This window comes from Thermobia domestica, chromosome 1 (genome assembly GCF_964235325.1).
Source record: "Thermobia domestica chromosome 1, izTheDome1.hap1.1, whole genome shotgun sequence".
Taxonomy (NCBI): Eukaryota; Metazoa; Arthropoda; class Insecta; order Zygentoma; family Lepismatidae; genus Thermobia; species Thermobia domestica.
The window spans coordinates 103915283-103934117 of NC_137454.1; the positions used below are offsets into that span (position 1 = coordinate 103915283).

The following is an 18835-nucleotide window of genomic DNA, read 5'->3' on the forward strand; positions in this document are numbered from 1 at the left end:
GCACCCTGCAAAATCATTATCAAATTATATTTTTATAATAAGACAGCTATAGATATGCGACAATCATTTTGGACATGAGTGTACCTACTATTAACTTATAAACATGTTTTTAATTTATAAGAGTAAATGTTGCTCCCACACACTTAAAAGATGATGGCTTAAATAACTGTTGCTCATATATCTATGAAGCATAAGTTCTCAGGTGACTTGCTAACATACCTATGAAGGATGAGGATTCAGTGACTGCTGCTCACTTATCAATGAAGGATGAGAACTTATATGACTGTTGCTCATATATCTATAAAAGATGAGGGCTCCAGTTACTTGTTCACATGTCTATGAAGGATGAGGGCTCCATAACTGCTGCACTTATATACTTTTAAAGGAAAAAAGAGTCAGTGACTCTTGCTTACATACCTATGAAGGATGAGGGTCACCTCGTTTAGCTATGTCGAACCAACACTACATTTTTCATTAAAAACTAAACAGAGGTGCCCATCTCACCAAGATTGATTACGATCTTCTTCACTAATTCTCACACAAAAATATATATACTCTGAATTCTCAGTGATTGTGATTTCCAATACAATTCCCCAATTAGAATATGACGAAACCTTAATTAAAAGTGTTATTGTGTAAATTATGTTTTTATATAAAGATATTTACTTGCTAATTGGTTTAAAGATACCTTTTCTTCTGAAATTTTAATTACTTATTTTGCACCATGACACTGGCGCAAATCCCAGTCCCTTCCAATCTTGGATCTGAGGGTGACTGTCCCCCCAATAATCCGATTTGAAATATGTTTTTGTGGAGAAATTTATTTTTGGCCGATTGCCACGAAGGAACGTGAGATGAAATTGATGTCCTCCAGAATAAGCCTCAAATCTACCCGCCTCCCAACGTTGAAGACAACTCTGCTTCTCTAATCTTCCACAACATTGTTTTTCAACTTCGTAAATATTTTGGACATCGAAAAAAATATATGGGAACAGTCCTACCCGTCCTTCCCCCCTACAATGTTGAGGACAGATTTGCGCCGATGGTTATGACTCCTCCTTGTTGACATTCTTGCACTAATCACTTATCTGTATTGCCTGTATCGGACAGATCTACTATCTGTTTGCTTCTTAAGCATTACTGTCAACATATGTAGATCGCACAAAAAGATTTTAAGAAACATTTAGACGTTTTAAAAAAAATGTTTACTGTACGGAAAGGGTTTTTAATGATAGAGAGAGCAAACAGAAAATGAGTAAAGACACAAATCATGGGTTGATAAAGAGAACCGTTTCGTAACCTTAAGCGTTGTCTTAGGTCATCAAACTTTCGGATATGAAACACCGAGTATCTTATAACTAAAATAAATATACTAACGGAGATAGACGATTTGTTTTGCTTACAAATTCTAATCATAGAATTTTGTTTAATTGTTCTGTTCTCCGGAGACAAGTTCTAGTAGACGATTATTCGTAACACAAACTGCAACAAAAAGTTCAGTACTAAGTCCGGTGGACATAGTTTTTGAGTGTTTTTCCGTTAACGTTATTGCTTTGCGATCATAAGATACAGCGTTCGAATCCGGTGCCCAACTGTCCTGACAGGCTTTTGTTTCTCAGTTCGACTAGACCAATACAGGGATGATATCTTTATAGATATGGCTGTAATTTTCAGACAAATACATTGCTGTTATTGTTGATCGTTACCTTATTTCCCTGAAAATAAGATCTAACCAGGATGTAAGCTCTTAATTTTTTTTTTTTATATTGCTTGTAATATAAGCTTACCCCAAAATATGCCCCAGTAGTTACATACAGTGCTTTGCTGGAATGAATTACTTTATAGTAACTTAGGCACTTTTTCTACGTTCAATTACTGGAAGCTTACATTTTTTATCCATAGGTTACTATTGATTACTTTCTTTGTTTACGGTAAATTAATATCGTTATTATCCCGATTAACATCTCAACAAATCATATTTTGCGTGTTTCTCGCAACTATTATAGAGCACGTTCATAAGAGCTACGCTCCGAGTCGACAAGCACAGTTGCCAGATGTGGTGTATTTCCGTTTACGGTTCCGCATTTTGTAGAGTAAATCCGCGTTTAGTAACGCGGAATGACGAAAAATCTGTAGTTGAAGGGTTTTGTACACTCTTGTTTAAAAAAGTCTTTGCCACCCATCTTGCTTTAAAAGGGCATATGTCAGACATTGTACGTACGAAAGTTTAAAACTTTGTATCTAAATAAAGATCTTATTTGTTCAAAGAAAATCCACATTTGTTTGGCTAATTTAATTCTAACTGTGGCAGGCACGTAGCCAGGATTTCGTGAAGAGGGGGGGGGGGGGTCCGTGACATGAAATACTGTGGTCATCACACCAGGGGCTCGTTTATACTAAACAATTTTACTGGAACATATATTGGTTCGTTTTCCCAGGATTTCGTAACGGGGATGGGGGAAGGGACGTGACATGAAGTTCTGAAGGCCCAGAAGCTCGATCAATCTAAACTACTTTACTATCAACATATATTGATTTATGAGGATATGTTGGTAAGTATTTTAATTAACTATAAAGAAATCTCGAGTAAAAAAAAAAAAAAAAAAAAAACGTAAAACAATTTTCCTTTCATTATGATCTCAACTATTATAAAAAGTACATACTCAATAATGTCTTGTAAAACATTTTGCAATATCTGCGTCCCTTTTCCTGTTGAATCAAATGTTAACAGAACTTTCTTTCCACATATATTTTTGTTTTTATTATTCCGTCAACTACTGTCTGTTTCAAATGACAGGTTAAAGGAGCAGTAGAAAAGTGTTTTTGAAATAACGTGTTTGATATTGCAAGGATACGATAACGAAAAATTATGATAAAAAATGTCCACACTGTTACACAACTGCACTATGCTTTCGGAAACTTGAAATCTCCCTGACTAGTAGCAGAAATTCTGAGAATTCCGCAACTTTTCTATAAATTTCAAATTCCCTGACTCTTCCAGGATATATCGCTCACCTCGCAACCATGTAGTGCAAGTAATACAAATTTCCTCATAGGAAAGAGTAACCAAAAGCTTCCTGTAGTTTATTTTTAACGCTGATCCTTCTTTTTCTCATTTCATTTTGTTTCATTCTTAATTTTTTTTTCGATTCTGGTCTCGAAGGGGGGGGGGGTCCGGATCCCCGGATCCCCCCCTTGGCTACGTGCCTGACTGTGGGTAAAAACACACCTTTTCAAAGACAGGTGGATCGCCAGTTTTTTTTTTTTTTTTTTTTTTTAAATAAGACTATCTGAATAAATTAAATGTAGGTTATTGTGCACGAAAAGATAAGGCATCCCCTGAAAATGAACCCAAATGTATCTTTTCAACAAAAAGCAATATAAGGCCTGTTCTTCTTTTCGAGGAAACACGATCATAAGACAAGTGCAAGTTAGTGTCACTGTCTGCGTGTTAAACTTCTAAGTACTAGCATTGTAAGACACGAAGTCAGGCATAGGGATGGCCACAAAGTTCCGGTTCCGGTGGAACTGGTTCCGCGGAGATCCGGTTTTCAGAACAGTTCCGGAACCGGTTCCAGAACCGGATCTTAGGAAGCGGTTTCCGACCTGGACCCGAAAACCCGGTTCCAGAACAGGATCTTAGGAACCGATTCCAGATTTGGATCCGAAAACCCGGTTCCAGAACAGGATCTTAGGAACCGTTTCCAGATCTGAATCCAAAAGCCGGATAACGCTTGCACAGAAGCGAAACGTCCCTTTCAGCACCGAGACTAGGGGTGACGTGGAATCCGAATATGTAAATTCCCACCAGGAGATGAACGAGCATCTACGTTGCTGAATGTGCGTACGCTAACCATGCAAACACGAGAGAGAGAGAGAGAGTTTTTGACAGAGGCATCGATACGAATATAACCTCCTTTTGCAGTATATTCAAAACTTTTACCTTAGATTTTAGCATTTAGAAAAATCAGAACGGAGGTAATGTACATTTGTTTCACTATAAAGAATGACATGCATCACTGTATGTCTTTCTGAAGTTTCAGTGTATTTATACAATGATATACTGATTCATGCATTGATGATAACTTCATTTTTTAATCTTGTCCCTTTCCTTAACTAAGTCCTATCTACGACTATCAATATTACAATATATTATAGTGTTTCAATATTATAGTATAACTTTGAAAGAGAAAATGCATCTTCATAAAATTGGTTGTCCATGACAATTTAAAAGTAATTTTTATTATATTCGCAAACGCATGTTTCAAAATATTTGCTGATTTGGGGGAATAGATGCACTTGTAATTTTACGAGGTTAGACACTGACGAATAACATCAAAGATACGTTATTGAGCGCCCTTCACTCTGTTCTGCTACCTTACTTCCGAAAATCCCACTGTCTTACGCAAGAGGGACTTTAAAAAAGAAACCATAAAATGATTGAGAAGTTCGCCTTCATTTTTTATGCATAGTTTTTGCATCTATCACGTTGTTTTCGTGGCGCCAGTGCCAACAATTTTGTTGCAGATAGTCTGACATTGAAATCGATGTTAAAGACAAGTTGTAAAACCAGTGACTTGTGGCTGTTTCCGGTGCTTTGAACGTGATCGGTGGTGAGATCACGCTTCGCCGCTGTGTTGATGGGGAGGACCTCAGGTGTCTTGATCCGCGCCATTTCGCCTGACGCAAGAAGCACACAAGATGCTCAGCTGCTGCTCTGTTGCGAATCTCATCCCTAATGGTATACTAGCCACAGGTTTTTTTCATTTTGTTTCTTTGTTATTGATCGTACACATGATGATGTTGATTCGAAAATTAGAGGTGATACAGTGTGTCTGAGATTTCCCTTTTAGTTGCATTAGGCAATATAGTAGAACATTTTCTTTGCGGTTCTCATTCTATAGATTCTGTACTTTGAATGTATTTAAGATATTTTTTTAATGCTTTTTTTGTTTTAAAAAAAGAGTATTTGAAATGTAAACATTTTTAAACGAATAACTATTCAGTGAAATTCAAAAGGTACAATCGTGGTAGTGAACTGATTGTTAGTTTCACTTGTGAAACTTTCGTAAATTTCGTACAAACAGCATTATACCATGTTCAACATTTTACGTTACAGATTTTTATCAGCCAAAACATGGATTGGATCATTTCACGAAATATGTTAATATTCCACCAAAGAATGTGTAATTCTATGTTATTAATCCACAAGTGTATATAATAATAAAAAATGTCCAAAGATGAAATATGTAAATCGATGTCTCATCGAAGTGAACAATGACATGTTTCAGAGCAAATCCTCATGTATGTCATATTCGACATATATGCGTGAAAAATCAACAGAAACTTTACCTTTTTCTTAAACATGAATAATTATTTTATTAATACGAGAACTACGACATCCGTTAAGATGAAACTCGGCGATATATTGCTAGAATTTTTGGTAGGAATATGCTAGTTCGTTTCAAAAGAAAATGCGTATACTCACACTTCGTTGAATTGTAAAAATATTAGGTTGTTGTACGCTGTATACTCCCATATACCATACATTACATTTCTGCTGAAACCGAAACCAAAGTACAATATATTCCCATAAAGCCTTTCATATTATGACAATAAGGAGACAATAGAGAACGCTATTGTTAATTGGGATATAACAAAATTATTATTAATTCCTTTATGTAATATATATGTAATGTCAATCGAAAAATGCTACGAGCTCCAAGTGCTATAATAATAATAATAAAAAAGATCGTACTTATACATAAATAAAAATCTTTTTTTCAATACACTGTTGTGGTCTAGTTAAAAAAAAAATGAACAAACAAACAAATAAAAATTTAATGCTACCACACTTTCAATCACTTACACACTATAGTGTCATATAATGTAAGTAGTTTTTAGGTTTAGCCTTAGACATCCGCTATATATTAGACCTAAAAAGGAAAGAAATTGTAACAAACAAATAAAGATCAATACAGTAATCATAAAAAATGCTTTCCCAATATATCGTTCAATAAAACTGTTATTATTAATCACTTCATGACTTTCTCCTTCTTTTTCTATCAACATGTACTCGTTTTTCATACGGGATTACTGCTTTTAAGGGGACTCTTTCAGCTTGGTTTGTCTTGTTTTACCTATGGCACAATCAGAATTTTCTTTCGGACGTCACCTATCGTCGTTGAATAACACCACCATTTGGAGATTGCACAATGTAATGCAATAAATGGAACTATTTCCAAGAGAGTATAAAGTAGGAATTTAGAAAACAAAAGAAGTTTCATTGAAAATAGACTTCCCAATGGATCAAAAGGGTGGTGGTGGCGCACACAATGTAAAGGGGGTACTCAGTAGATTGAGGGGTGATTATTTCTTGATGGGGGCTGGCGGAATGCATTATATGAAATTTTGCTAAACTTTTTAGCTTGGATTCTGTGGACTTCTTCTGGTAAATCTGTTCCTAAATTTTCGTAGAGTGCTAAAAATAATTTTAAAAAATATGGATATTGCTCTATAATGCATGGCTTTTAAACTAGTACTAGCACGCAAAAAGCTTATTATTTATGAAAACTAGTACTGTATCAAGAAATTTTATTTTCGTTTTTATTATTTGGGGTATATGTAATTTATACATATATGTGAAATCGGGGAATGGTGGTGCTTGTAAATACATATACTGTTACGCACGGTTTATTTTCCAGTTGGGAGTGGTCTCGGAAACGCTCAGCAGGGCGTCGTCATCGGACTGACTCGTTTTCATTTTTTTGCGCTCTCTTCCCTCTTTGAGTCACAATGACGTGAAATCTTGTGTTGCTGCAGTCTCCTTCTCAGAGGGATATTAATCGATAGTGTGTGCTTTCAGCAACTCCTACTATTTTACTTACAACTGCGTCATTCCTCTCATAGAAAAAAAAAAAGAAATGAAAAAAGAAAAGAAAGAAATAAAGAAAACTTTGCCGTTCATATATAAACTTCTTTTGTTATGTAAAGAAAAGGAACGCTCAAAACAGAAAAAATCTTGACTAAAGCAGAAGATGTCTGTGTTGTTGTATTCTATTTATTTCTGTTGAAGAATTTCCTCTTGAAGGATAGCTAGGTTTTTTTCAATATTCTTCTTGTCTATGCTCAGTGTGATCGTTAACTGTGTCGAGCATGTAATTTGAACTCCTTATATAACAGTCGCATGTTCGAGTCTTGAGAGCATGAGTATTTGTTTCATGATTTCATCACCATAATTCACTTTGTTTTAGTTTGTATGGATGGCATAGACACCTGACGTAAAACTCTTTGAAGTACAGGGTGATTTTTTCGGTACTAGACCCAAGAAAATGCAAATATCTAAGACTATTAATTAGATTTTGAAGATGCCTATATGACTATATACCTGGCTCCTTGGGAAGCATGATGATACTAGAGGAGAAGCTAAAATTGTTCATCACTACTGGCAGAGTTGAACACGACGCTTCATGTTTGCGAAAGTGGCCGGGAAGACGTCTTCGCTAATCGCAGCAAGATTTCTGCACTAATTCTGGTACCGTACCTTCCCACGGCCACATTTTCCTCAAGGATACGACCTCGCCTAATTCTGTTTAATCTCACTAAAGGAATCTGTTAATGACGAAAAATTCACGCTTCTCTGTTGCATACACCATTCTCATTTACAACCGAACACCCTGTAGAATCCAAAACCATGTTACTTTCTATTCTGTGCTGTAAATTCATTTTCTGATAAAGATCAAGAACTCTACGGTAAATACACATTACCTCCAATAAAACGTTGCGTTCGAATAATTATAAATTGAAAGTTACATTGCTTAAGATATTCCAAACAAATGAGGAAAAAATGGGGGAATGGCGACTACTTAAGAGAAATTAAAACAAAAATCTGAAAAAAAAAACTACCGAATGATACGAAAAGGTGCATTAGAAAGAGCAATGTTTCTGTATTTCTTTGGGTATTACGTTGTTCGCTGTTATTCATATTCGTACAAACGTGAAAAAGTAACATTATGCGTTTGAATGCAATTGCCCTGCCAGTAGAGTAACAGCACTCAGCGAAATTCGAAATAGATCAATACTAATTGTTGTGCTATACAGAAACCATATTAATATTCATGTATATACTGTAGATAAAAATAAGCAAAAAAAAAAAAAGTCAGAAATGCAAATGTTGGAGCTTAAACGGGAAGTATATTTGCAAATGAAAGTGAAATAATAATTTCAAGATTATTTACACTGATATGGACATAAGCTTTAAACAACAAATGAAGCTAATCGTTATCTTATTGAGTTTATCATACATTTCTTCGGTAGTTCAGCTCTTGGTTCAACCATGTTACTTTGTTCCGTTGATGGAAAATACAGTTCATGCGGTTTGTGACATGGGCAAAGGATGCTACGAGGAAGTGCACATCCACGGTTGGAAGGAAGCTACAGTTATCCTGTGCGGTTGTTGATCATGGAGTTGGTTGGGGTTACTAAGTTGATACAAGAAGTTGGTGTAATAATCCGTGGTTGGTAGGCAGTAAGATTGTCATATACTGAAATTTACCGAATATCTTGGATTGTGGTAGAGATCTGTATCGAATAATGTGGAAGAAGTGTAGCGGCGTAGTAAATGGAGATTTTAATTGTTCAGTTATTGAGATTATTTGTGGTTTGTTTACTTAAATTTAACGTTCTTTCTCAGCAGCAAGGCTATATGAGACGTCAACTTACAGTTTAAGGTGAAATCCGTACTACTGTAATGCGTTCCAGTTTCAATGCTTTTTCACCGGGAATCGAACTCGGGACCACTTGAGGATATTTGTAATAGCAATAGCTACTAAGACGAAAACGTGGTAATTGGTTTTTAGATATACCATAGTGAAAGATTTCTAATATCTATTAGTTGTCTTTAGTTTAATCTTAAGTTTATTGTACTTCTTGGGCTCAAGATAAGAAAATGATTTGATTTGATTAGTTGATTTAATTTTCGGTTTAGCATCCCTTTTAGCAGCAAGGCTATATAAAACGTGGTCCTACAGTTTAACGTGGAAGAAATGATTTTTCAGTTTAACATCTCACGTTTATGCACTTTAGGCTAAGGGAGACGGATGATTAAGGGAAGTGAATGATAATGGAAGAATTGGTGGAATGAGAATATGAGAGGTAACGGGAATGCCCGGGAAAACCCACGTGGCCAGGGATCGAACCAGAGGTCTCACGCACTAAAGGGAAGCGTTCTGCCACTGAGCCACCGTGTTCCCCAGTTTAACGTGGAATCCGAATTACGTGGGCTCCTGGCGGGAATCGAACTTGGGTCTCCCACTAGATAAGAAAACGAAAGTAGGATATACGGGTTAATTGGAAGTACCATCATGCCATTGGTTAAAAAGCAGTGGCGACTCTTGAAGAAGTCGTAAGTGTAAAAAAAAGTAAGTAAATAAATAAAAGAATAAATAAATAAATAAATGTTGTGACAAGCAAAAGAAAGAAAGCTTATCTGATGCACTAATCCTTGTATACAACTGCATCTGTATGAAACTTTCTTCTAGCCTGTAAAAGATGTTTAACCTATGTAACTTCTGTCAGGAGCCGCCACAGCTACGAAGAGAGTAAGACACTGGTGAACTTACGTAGGCAGTGTAAACAAAACAAACTTTTAAAGAAAGAAACAGTCAAGCGTACAGAAAGTAAGAGTTTATAGTAGCTGTGTGGAGAACAGGGGAGTTCCGTCACCGCATGCTGGTAGTTCGGTTAATTATTTAGTATCCTATTGAACGACTCTGAAGATCACTCTGTGTGACACATATCGCGTGACGGAAGTTGTTCAGAATTACAGCTCATAAAAAGGTTTATACAGCCGTTCGATTGAAATGTTTTGTTTATCCTTCTACACCAAATACTATACGACTATTGGTAATTTTTAATTATAAGCAGTTGAGCTGGTTATAAACGCACTTCTTTCGTGTAGAAAGATAATCTGTTGTACGCATAGAATGACTTTCTAATGGCACTACTTAGCTGTTATCCAATTTTAAAAGCCAAGCAAAACCTATTAGAACTTCTTATTTAGCATTGTTGCCTTTGGTACGGAATTCCTACATTCAATTTCCAGTTGGAGTGAAAACAATTCAAAAGTTTCGTGGGGACATGTGGAAATTCAGTATATGATACCGAGAAACAACGTAACTCTCTATATATTTTAAGATTACTGGTATTTGTGTTACAGCTTCGTCTATGTAACACAAATATATAATCTTAAAATATATATACTGCTTTGTTCAGTTGGAGTTTTATTAGTAATCTTGAATTTTCCAAAGCTACAATGAATAATTTACAAATGTAACTGTATATCATATTTGCTCGCGAAATTTGCCCTTCCGACAAATTTTTCAGCGTCATATTTTTTAAAAGGACAGTTTTGAACTTCATATTTGCTCCGTATATTTCTATGTAGCTACATTAAAAAAAAAAAGTTTCTAATTCGATCACTGTCTATGGGTAAGAACACCAGCAGGATTCTTTCCAAAGAGAAGCAGAAGACCGTTCCCAGAAGGGGCAAAAATACAGTTCCAAGGGGAGCAAAGAACTGATTCCAAGAGAGGGAAAAGGCCGGCAAACAAGCACGGTCCCGAATACACATGCACTTCGATGCATGCATACACGTAATTCGTCATATAAAACAATTATTTACTCCCATATCTTATAAACTTCAGTCAATAAACTAGGGATGGCCAAAACTTTCCGGAAATCCGGAATTCGGAAAAATTCGGAATTTAGAAATTCTGGATTTCGAAAAAATCCGGAATTTTTCCGAAATCAGGGATTTTCTAAATTCCGGATTTTTTTCGAATTCCAGATTTTCCCGAAATCCAGAAGTTTTTCGAATTCCCGAAGTTTTACGATTTTACTTTCCAGATTCCGGAATTGGCCTTCCCTAAACTATAGTATTTAATATAAATGTAGTAAGTACTATAGCAAATGAGAGCAAATTAGAGTATGTTTTGACATGTATTTCCAAGAATTGAACACTCTTCGTAAATCCAGAGGGGCAACAGTCCCCCTCACCCCCGCTGCAAGCGGCCACCTATATAGGATTGGTAGTCGTTTCGTCAAAGTCATTTCTCGTATTTCATGGTATGGTTGATTTACCGGTAACTTCACTATCTGTTTCACAAAAGCGTCAACACTGCCGCTTGCTCTTGTAAATACGGTAACAGAAAATGATCATTTTGCAATGCAAGTCCTACATGCATTAATGTAATGTAAGATTTATATGCTTTGCATTAATTTGATTGCCATAAATTTAACTATTATTAATTCAAGATTATTTCTGTGTTACTGTATTCTTAAGTGCTGCATTGTATAAAGATCCTTAAGTAAAGTACTCTGTTGTCAATTGCCTTTCAGTAGAATAAAACCTAGATTAAGACCTCTATTGACAAATCCGTATAAATTACGCACTTCGATTTTTCAATAGCCAAAATAGACTTAAAAAGGGTCCAATTTTTATGAGCAAGTACGGTATGTAATTTGGATTAGTGTCGCCCACGAGACAAAATTCTCGTCTCGAAAGCGTGACGAGAAATTGGACAATACTAGTTCACCCAAGTATTAGATCTCAAATACTCTTGTGGTCAGGGCCGTAACTTGTGGGAGGCAGGGGGGCAACTTTCCCCCAGGGAAGCTCCCGCCGTTCGAGAGGGGTCAATTTTAAGACAAAATTTTCTTACTCCATACACGATACGAACATGAAATTATAAATGAAGCATCAAACAGGTTCACTACATTACATAAACAAAACAGCATACAAAAGGCCAATAAAACAAAAATGAGTCGCGGGCCCATAGGGGCCCTAGAAATAATATTTACTCGTATGGTTGTGAGGTTTGTCAGTATTATCCCCTTAATTAATTTGTCATGTTTGGAACGGACCCTGGGGCGTAACCAAGGGCGCCCATGTTGTGGTTTCCAAGGGGGGCAAGTATAAGTGACATTTCAAATATAGTTTCAAATTTTGCTGTAACTAATGTAAAAATTCTATTTTGTTTTCGATATTCCCAACTCTTAGGGGGGGCGAGCGTCCCACCTGCCCCCCCTGATGGGCGCCCTTGGGCGTAACTAACGGCCACACAGACCTTGCCGTGCAGGAGAACCAACAGGCTCCGGGGGGTATAAAGAGTAAGAGAAAGATGAAAAGGGTGCCCAAGAATTAGAAAAGCAACTTTTCTAGGGGACCCAAATACGCGTATTATTGCTTGCTCCCCCAGAAAAAAATGTAAGTTCGGCGCTGGTTGTTGTGTTACATGATTGATAATATAAAAACTATAAATTTATTAAAGATGTACGAACATAATGAAGAGTATTTATCAACGTTTAAAGATAACGAAAAGTCATTACCCCAATAAGAATTATAGTTTATATTTTTCGTGGACCTCTTGTGACTCGGAAGGATTCCGATAGCTCCTTAATGAAATTAACAGATTATTCAAGACATAAATTTTAATCATAAATTTAAAATTCAGGACATAAATTTTAATCATAAATTTACAAAAACGAGACGAGAAAAGCTTTCTCGAGAATCGAAGCGAAACGAGACGGAATCCATCGATACGAGACGTACAAAAATTTACGAGACAAGATAAAAGAAATTCTTACTTCTCGTATCGTTGGCAACACTAGTTCGAATCCAAATGCATAGCCCAGATCTTTATTATTATTATTATTATTATTATTATTATTATTATTATTATTATTATTATTATTATTATTGAAGATAGTCCCGTTCGTAGTTAAAAACTTTATTTGTTGCGAATTTTGAACTTCTTAGCATTATTCCTTAGCCTATGAATTAATATGGCTGACTGACGACTTATAGTTGAATAATGTATGGTCGGATCAGCACATAATTTCAATCAACGCTATTCCAGGTTTTAAAGATTGAGGTTCCCTACCTTTTAATTCAAATTCGTTACCTCTTAGTTCGCTCCCCCTAATTGCTTTTCTCTCTGTTTTCTGTAGACGATTACACCGTCTTTTCGATAGAGAGTTTTTATATTGTGTATTTCCTTATGTTTTGTATGACTCACTTTAAAAAAAAATAAAATCTTATTTTTAACACGTTTTCTTACGACCTTTCGTCAATACAAGAAATTCTTTGTTTTCATCTGGAATCGAATCGAATCGGAGAACAGGCACACCAAAGGCAAGCTCGCAAACCATTCCTACAATTTACGTGTGTAGTGGATTGTAAATAATGCAAATTTACTCTGATCTGAAGTATAAGATTGAGGCAAGGTTTGGTCCAAAGTGTTCGAAGTATCAATAATCTATACACAGTGTCATCTCTGTTTCTCATGTCAAAAAATATAAATTAGAGTAATAATAATGTTATTTACAAATTTATTTTTAATGGGATAAACGACAGAGTACACTGACAAGTATAAATAAAAATATCTCTAACTTAGTGCTTAGACTACATTAAAGGCACTTCTGCACAACGTATAACCTCACAAATATACAAAATATGTCGAGTTCTGCAAAATTTAATGGGTTTATCCGTAATAATTATCTTTTGTGAGTACGTCTTTGTTCAGACTCCTTAAGTCCACATGTAAGTCCACCTTTTACAAAACCTAAGCCCTGAAAACGAATATTAAATTCGAAATAACCTCAACGAAATACAAATGTGCTTCAGGGTCGGAGTTCACAAGTAGACTACTTTAACACGGAAAAGTGCACTGAAACATAATAGCGAAAATTTTCGTTTCCGAATAATGACACTTGAAATAATAGTTAGAGAGCTAAAACAGAACTATATATTTTATTATGCAAACTTTTGACTACTAAATAGGATTCCATAACTAATTCAAACCAGATTTCGAGAATTCTTTCGTTAAAGATCTTCAATTTAGTACGAGGGTAACTCTAAAAGTAAGATCTCCAAAATTCTGGAAAACTGTACATGTGGATGTTGGCAGCACTTATGCTTGTTGTTTCCCCTACTCCCAAACAAGCATGCACAAATCTCGCTGGAACGCTAAGTCTTGACTTGCAGCCGTTTGTAATGGAGCTCTCGCTTGGCGCTACCGCCAAGTGTGAAGTTTGCGCAGTTAGTCTGTATTTGAACGCAAAAGGCGTTAAACTAATTGAAATTCATCGCCAATTGACAGGAGTGTACGGCGAGTCATGCATGGATGTGAAAAACGTTCGCAAGTAGTGTAAGGCGTTTTGCAGCTGGGCGTACTGAAATTCACGAAGAAAAAAGGAGCGGAAGACCGTCAATTTCCGACGAGACGGTAGGGAAGTTTGAGCAAACCAGTGATTGGCTCCTGTTTCCTAAGTTGAAAGAACATTTTGCCGAAACGCGCTTCAGCAACGACGACAAGGTGATCCTCAAATACATGGGGGGGGAGGGGGAGCTTATATGACATGGACATATATAAATGCATCGACCGAAATGAGGATTATATACAAAAAAAAATGATAAATATACAAGCTTCAAATGATGTAAACAATATTGAAAATAAAGGTTTCCTTTTATTTCTATAAAAATGAGAAATTACTTTTGCTACTACCCTCCTAGTTTTTAGTGTAGCCTATTGAACGAGACGCGACGCGATTTTCTTAATGAGATAAGAGACAACTCGTCCACTAGAAACGTATATACTTTCCGAGATAACGTAGAATTTTTCGCTACACAGTTTCGTTTTTCCCAAATATCGTCTCATGGGCAGCGCTAGTAATTTTGCATAGAACAGTTTATGTGTTCTCTGTTCATGTCATATGATGTATTAGTACCAATTTATTTATATCCAAAATATATATTACTCTTTTAGATTAAAAGCAACTTCGAATTCTCATTACATGACTAGTATGCTATGCAATGTAGTTCCACTATACTGTAATCTAAATAATAATAATAATAATAATAATAATAATAATAATAATAATAATAATAATAATAATAATAATATACAGGGTGCGAGTATACATTGGTCGAAAAGTTTTCGTATGCAAGAGAGGTTTTTTCTTTATTTGAAACATCAAATCATAATCTTGATAAAATTTTCTTGATTAATGTTAGTTCTCAAGTAAGGAACAGTGCGCTATGACTTCACCATTGCTTATTTCAAAATCACATTGAATTGTATTAGAAAAAAGAATGTGCTTGTTTTTTTTAAAAAAATAGTTAATTTTTTTTTGCTGTAAAATCTATTTCGTTCCATATTTAATTAATTTATTTTATTTTTCAGGATCAAGGGTGCTAGTGACGTCGGAGTACAAGGTAGGTGTCAGAATATTCTCTTTTAATCAGTGACATAACTAGGGGGGAGAAACGAGGCTTGTGCCCCAGGCGCCGGATTGGGAGGGCGTAAAATTGGGCAAAAATTTGAGGGAACGTTTTGGTTTGGTTGGTCAGTGGGGACGCTGAGGCGAGTTCTTGCCCCGGGCCACAAGTAGCCTAGTTAGTTTGCTGCTTTTAATACAAAAGTACAATCTTGTAAAAAAGAATTGCTCTCTCTTTTAAGGTTCATTTTTTTCGTACTTAATTAACCACAATGAATCTAAATTCGACTTTTTCCCTCCTTACCCTTCCCCCCCAAAACGCATCTTATTTATATGATTCCACATACAAGACTTTTAAATAAGAGGCAATAATTTCTTGTAAAGGTACATTATTAATTTTATCAGCCCATGACAAGAAGCTAGTACTGAAATCAGTGAAGATGCATCGTAAGTGAGTTTGGAATAAACAACAATGAATGCGATGTAAGACTCAAAAGATTTTTATTTTAATTTCGTACAAATACGTGTATTAATCATTATAAAAATATTTTTTCAGAAGCGTGTCATCATTCAGCTTAAAATGTTGATGCGAGCGGCTCCGGGATCGATTCCCAATGGGGACACTCGGTCGGAAAGGTGAGGACACCTTTTCATGCCAGCCATCGTGAGTGAGCTTTTCTCTGGGATTTCTTCTTTCACATCAGGCAAATACCGGAATAGTACTCAACATAAAGGTCCCATGCTGCTTCCTATCTTCACTTTTCCTTTTTTCTCCCGACTTCCCCAGGTAGTGTGATCTCTGAGAGGGGTTGAAATGACCATAGATCCCGAAAGCCCACAAATATAATTCCTAAACCTAAAAAAAATACTGAGAGTCTCCAGTTAGTGAATTAAAATTGCGTAGATCTTCAAAGACATTTTGCAGTCAGTTTCGGCTCGTGAGGGTAGTCACTTTGGTCAATAGCTACAATTTTATTGCTACAATTAGTTAAAGAAAGAAACTTTATCTAATGGTCTAATTGTTGTTTGAACAACAACTATATAATAATTAGGACATTATATAAGTTTCTTCCTTTAGTTTGTAGCTATAAAATTGTAATTTCGACCGATGTGACTATCTTCAAAAGCCACCACTATTAGCAATAAAATACAACAAGTGTTATTATTTAATTACAGTGCTCTTTATACTTCATTGGATAAAATAGTTTAACATTTGTGTTCATGTAGTAAGATACACAGGATAAATATATATTTGATTTATCTTTATCCGTAAACTATTGTAAGTTGTACTTATCCTCCAAATTTATGACAAATTCAACTACGGTCAGGATTTTTGCTAAACGTGCTTTTTAAAATATTATTATTATTAGATACGCATATTCTGTTTAAGTATTTTATAGAGGAACAGCGTAGCACATAATGTTCTTTATTCATGTGCTTTGTATGCACTGCTATCTTGAATGATATTAATAATCTTATTTATAATCCATTATCATTAATATTTTGTTGTTATTGGGAGGTACGTCACGCGACACAATTGGAAAGTTTCCAGGCAGTCGGTCCCTCGTTGATATATTCGTCTGAAAGAAATCATTTTACTATTGTCCGTAGTTACAATATTTTTTATTTGTTCCTCCCCCTTCTTTTTCTCTTCATGAGCTCCCTTATGCTTAAGCAGTTATCGTACGCGTCTTTGGGGTGGGAGCCCCCGGGTTAGATTCCCGGCGAAGCTCATATAGTTCGGATCCCACGTTAAATTGTAGCTCCACGTCTCATATACCCTTGCTACTGCACGGGATGCTTAACTTACAAATCAAATCAAATGTTTTCTTCACTGTCACTTCTTTGAGTTTCTTCTCATGCAATTGCTAACCAGTTTTCCACCATTTTTAGCTATCTACAATATTTTTCGTTTATGACACTTTCGTTTGTCTCGTTGCTATGCAGCTAATTTTCTCGATGTTTTACCATACCCGCATTTCGAAGACTTCTTAGTGTTTTTATTATTATTATTATTATTATTATTATTATTATTATTATTATTATTATTATTATTATTATTATTATTATGTTCATACTGTTAATGTAGTGTTTGTTCTCTGTGCTGCGAAGATTTTTTAAATATATTTTCTTAAGGGTCTCCTCTGCGCTCCGTCCATACCACGTTGTTTTTGAATTCTAGAGAATAATTTGAAGAGATAGTGTTGTCCACAATGCGAGAAGAGGCGAGACAGAATTTTCGCTCACTTTCATGAATGGCTGAATGGCACAGCCCTCACTTCGTCTGTATGGAGTTCCTGGGTCGATCCCAGCTCGCTCCAATTGGGCTTTGTGGTGGACAAACATTGTGTCCTGGATTTTCTTGGAGATCTCCCGTTTCCTCTCACTTTATATTTCATTATTTCGTTCATTATCATCATCATCTCCGTTAGCCTCAGAGTTTAATCGTGGTACGTTAAACTATGTAAAGATCACTTTCGCGATGCCTTTTCAAGACGAGACGAGACAGCCTCAACATTTGTCTTGTTGACAAAACCTGCTTGAAGAGAATAAGGAATGTGAAGATACGTACAAAGTAAGCCATAAAAGGTCCGCAAAATATGATCAAATTAATTACATAATAACTGTTCTCAAGTCTTTTTCGTATAGAGAACAAATCTGGGTACATATTTTATAACGTCATAAGTGTCACTCGTGAACATTTCTACACAAGATGAAAACAACTGTTAGTTCTTATAATAGAATCTTACATCAGCCAATGCCACCAGCCGCTTTAGAGATCAGTGAAGTCAAGCAGTGCCAGGCCTGGTTCGAGGGGAAGATGGTTGGCGCTTCGTGCGTTTGCATTGCAGCGTTCACTCAGCGTCATGGTGACGATTGGGAAGCTACTTGAAAAAATAAATAGCGAACTCTAATCTAAAAAGCCAGCATTAACGGTGAGTGTAGCCAATGTCCTGAGCACACATACCGCAAAGGCACGAGTGCTACAAGCCCGCTGGTAGACTCTGGTCCCCCTAAGAGTTGTTGTGCCAAAAGTCCTATAAGTATAAATTTTCTGCTTTCCAAAATTTATATTACTAATGAGTTATTTACAAAAAGAATAAAATAATATGGGGAGTATAGTGAGGACACTGCTTGTTTACATATTCGCCAGGAAACATGTCAAAGAATTTTAAAAAATGCAAGTGCCGTTCTGTAGAAAATACTCCATCTGTTTGTTATTTCGACAAATAAAATTCCGTTCTCTTTCTTTTCTTTTTTCTTTTAAAAAAATAATTTTATTGCAATGAAAAAGCTGCAGATAGAAATCTGTACGTCCTAATATGAGGAGAAATTTGCCATAGATTGAACTGGACACCAACTGACATATAAATCCCTCCGAAGATAACGAACAAGAGTTCCTTGTGTGCTATATATCCGTATAATAGTAGAAGAGAAAGAACAAAATGGAAGTACATGACGTAGCGGTTGATTGTTATCTTTTCCATACATTTTCGATTTCTTTCTTCTCTCTGTAGTAAATGTCAAAAAAAAAAAAAAAGATTCGATATATAGAGAA

General features: G+C 35.8%; 1 protein-coding gene across 4 annotated transcripts in view; it reads left to right on the forward strand.

Moving 5' to 3' along the window:
* Positions 1-18835, forward strand: part of spir (spire type actin nucleation factor) — a 521502-nt gene that overhangs the window by 96568 nt on the left and 406099 nt on the right. For all 4 annotated transcript variants that reach the window (XM_081761349.1, XM_081761376.1, XM_081761357.1 and 1 more), the window contains exon 2: positions 15243-15274. In XM_081761349.1, the coding sequence (XP_081617475.1) occupies positions 15243-15274 (32 nt within the window). The remainder of the gene's footprint in view (positions 1-15242; positions 15275-18835) is intronic.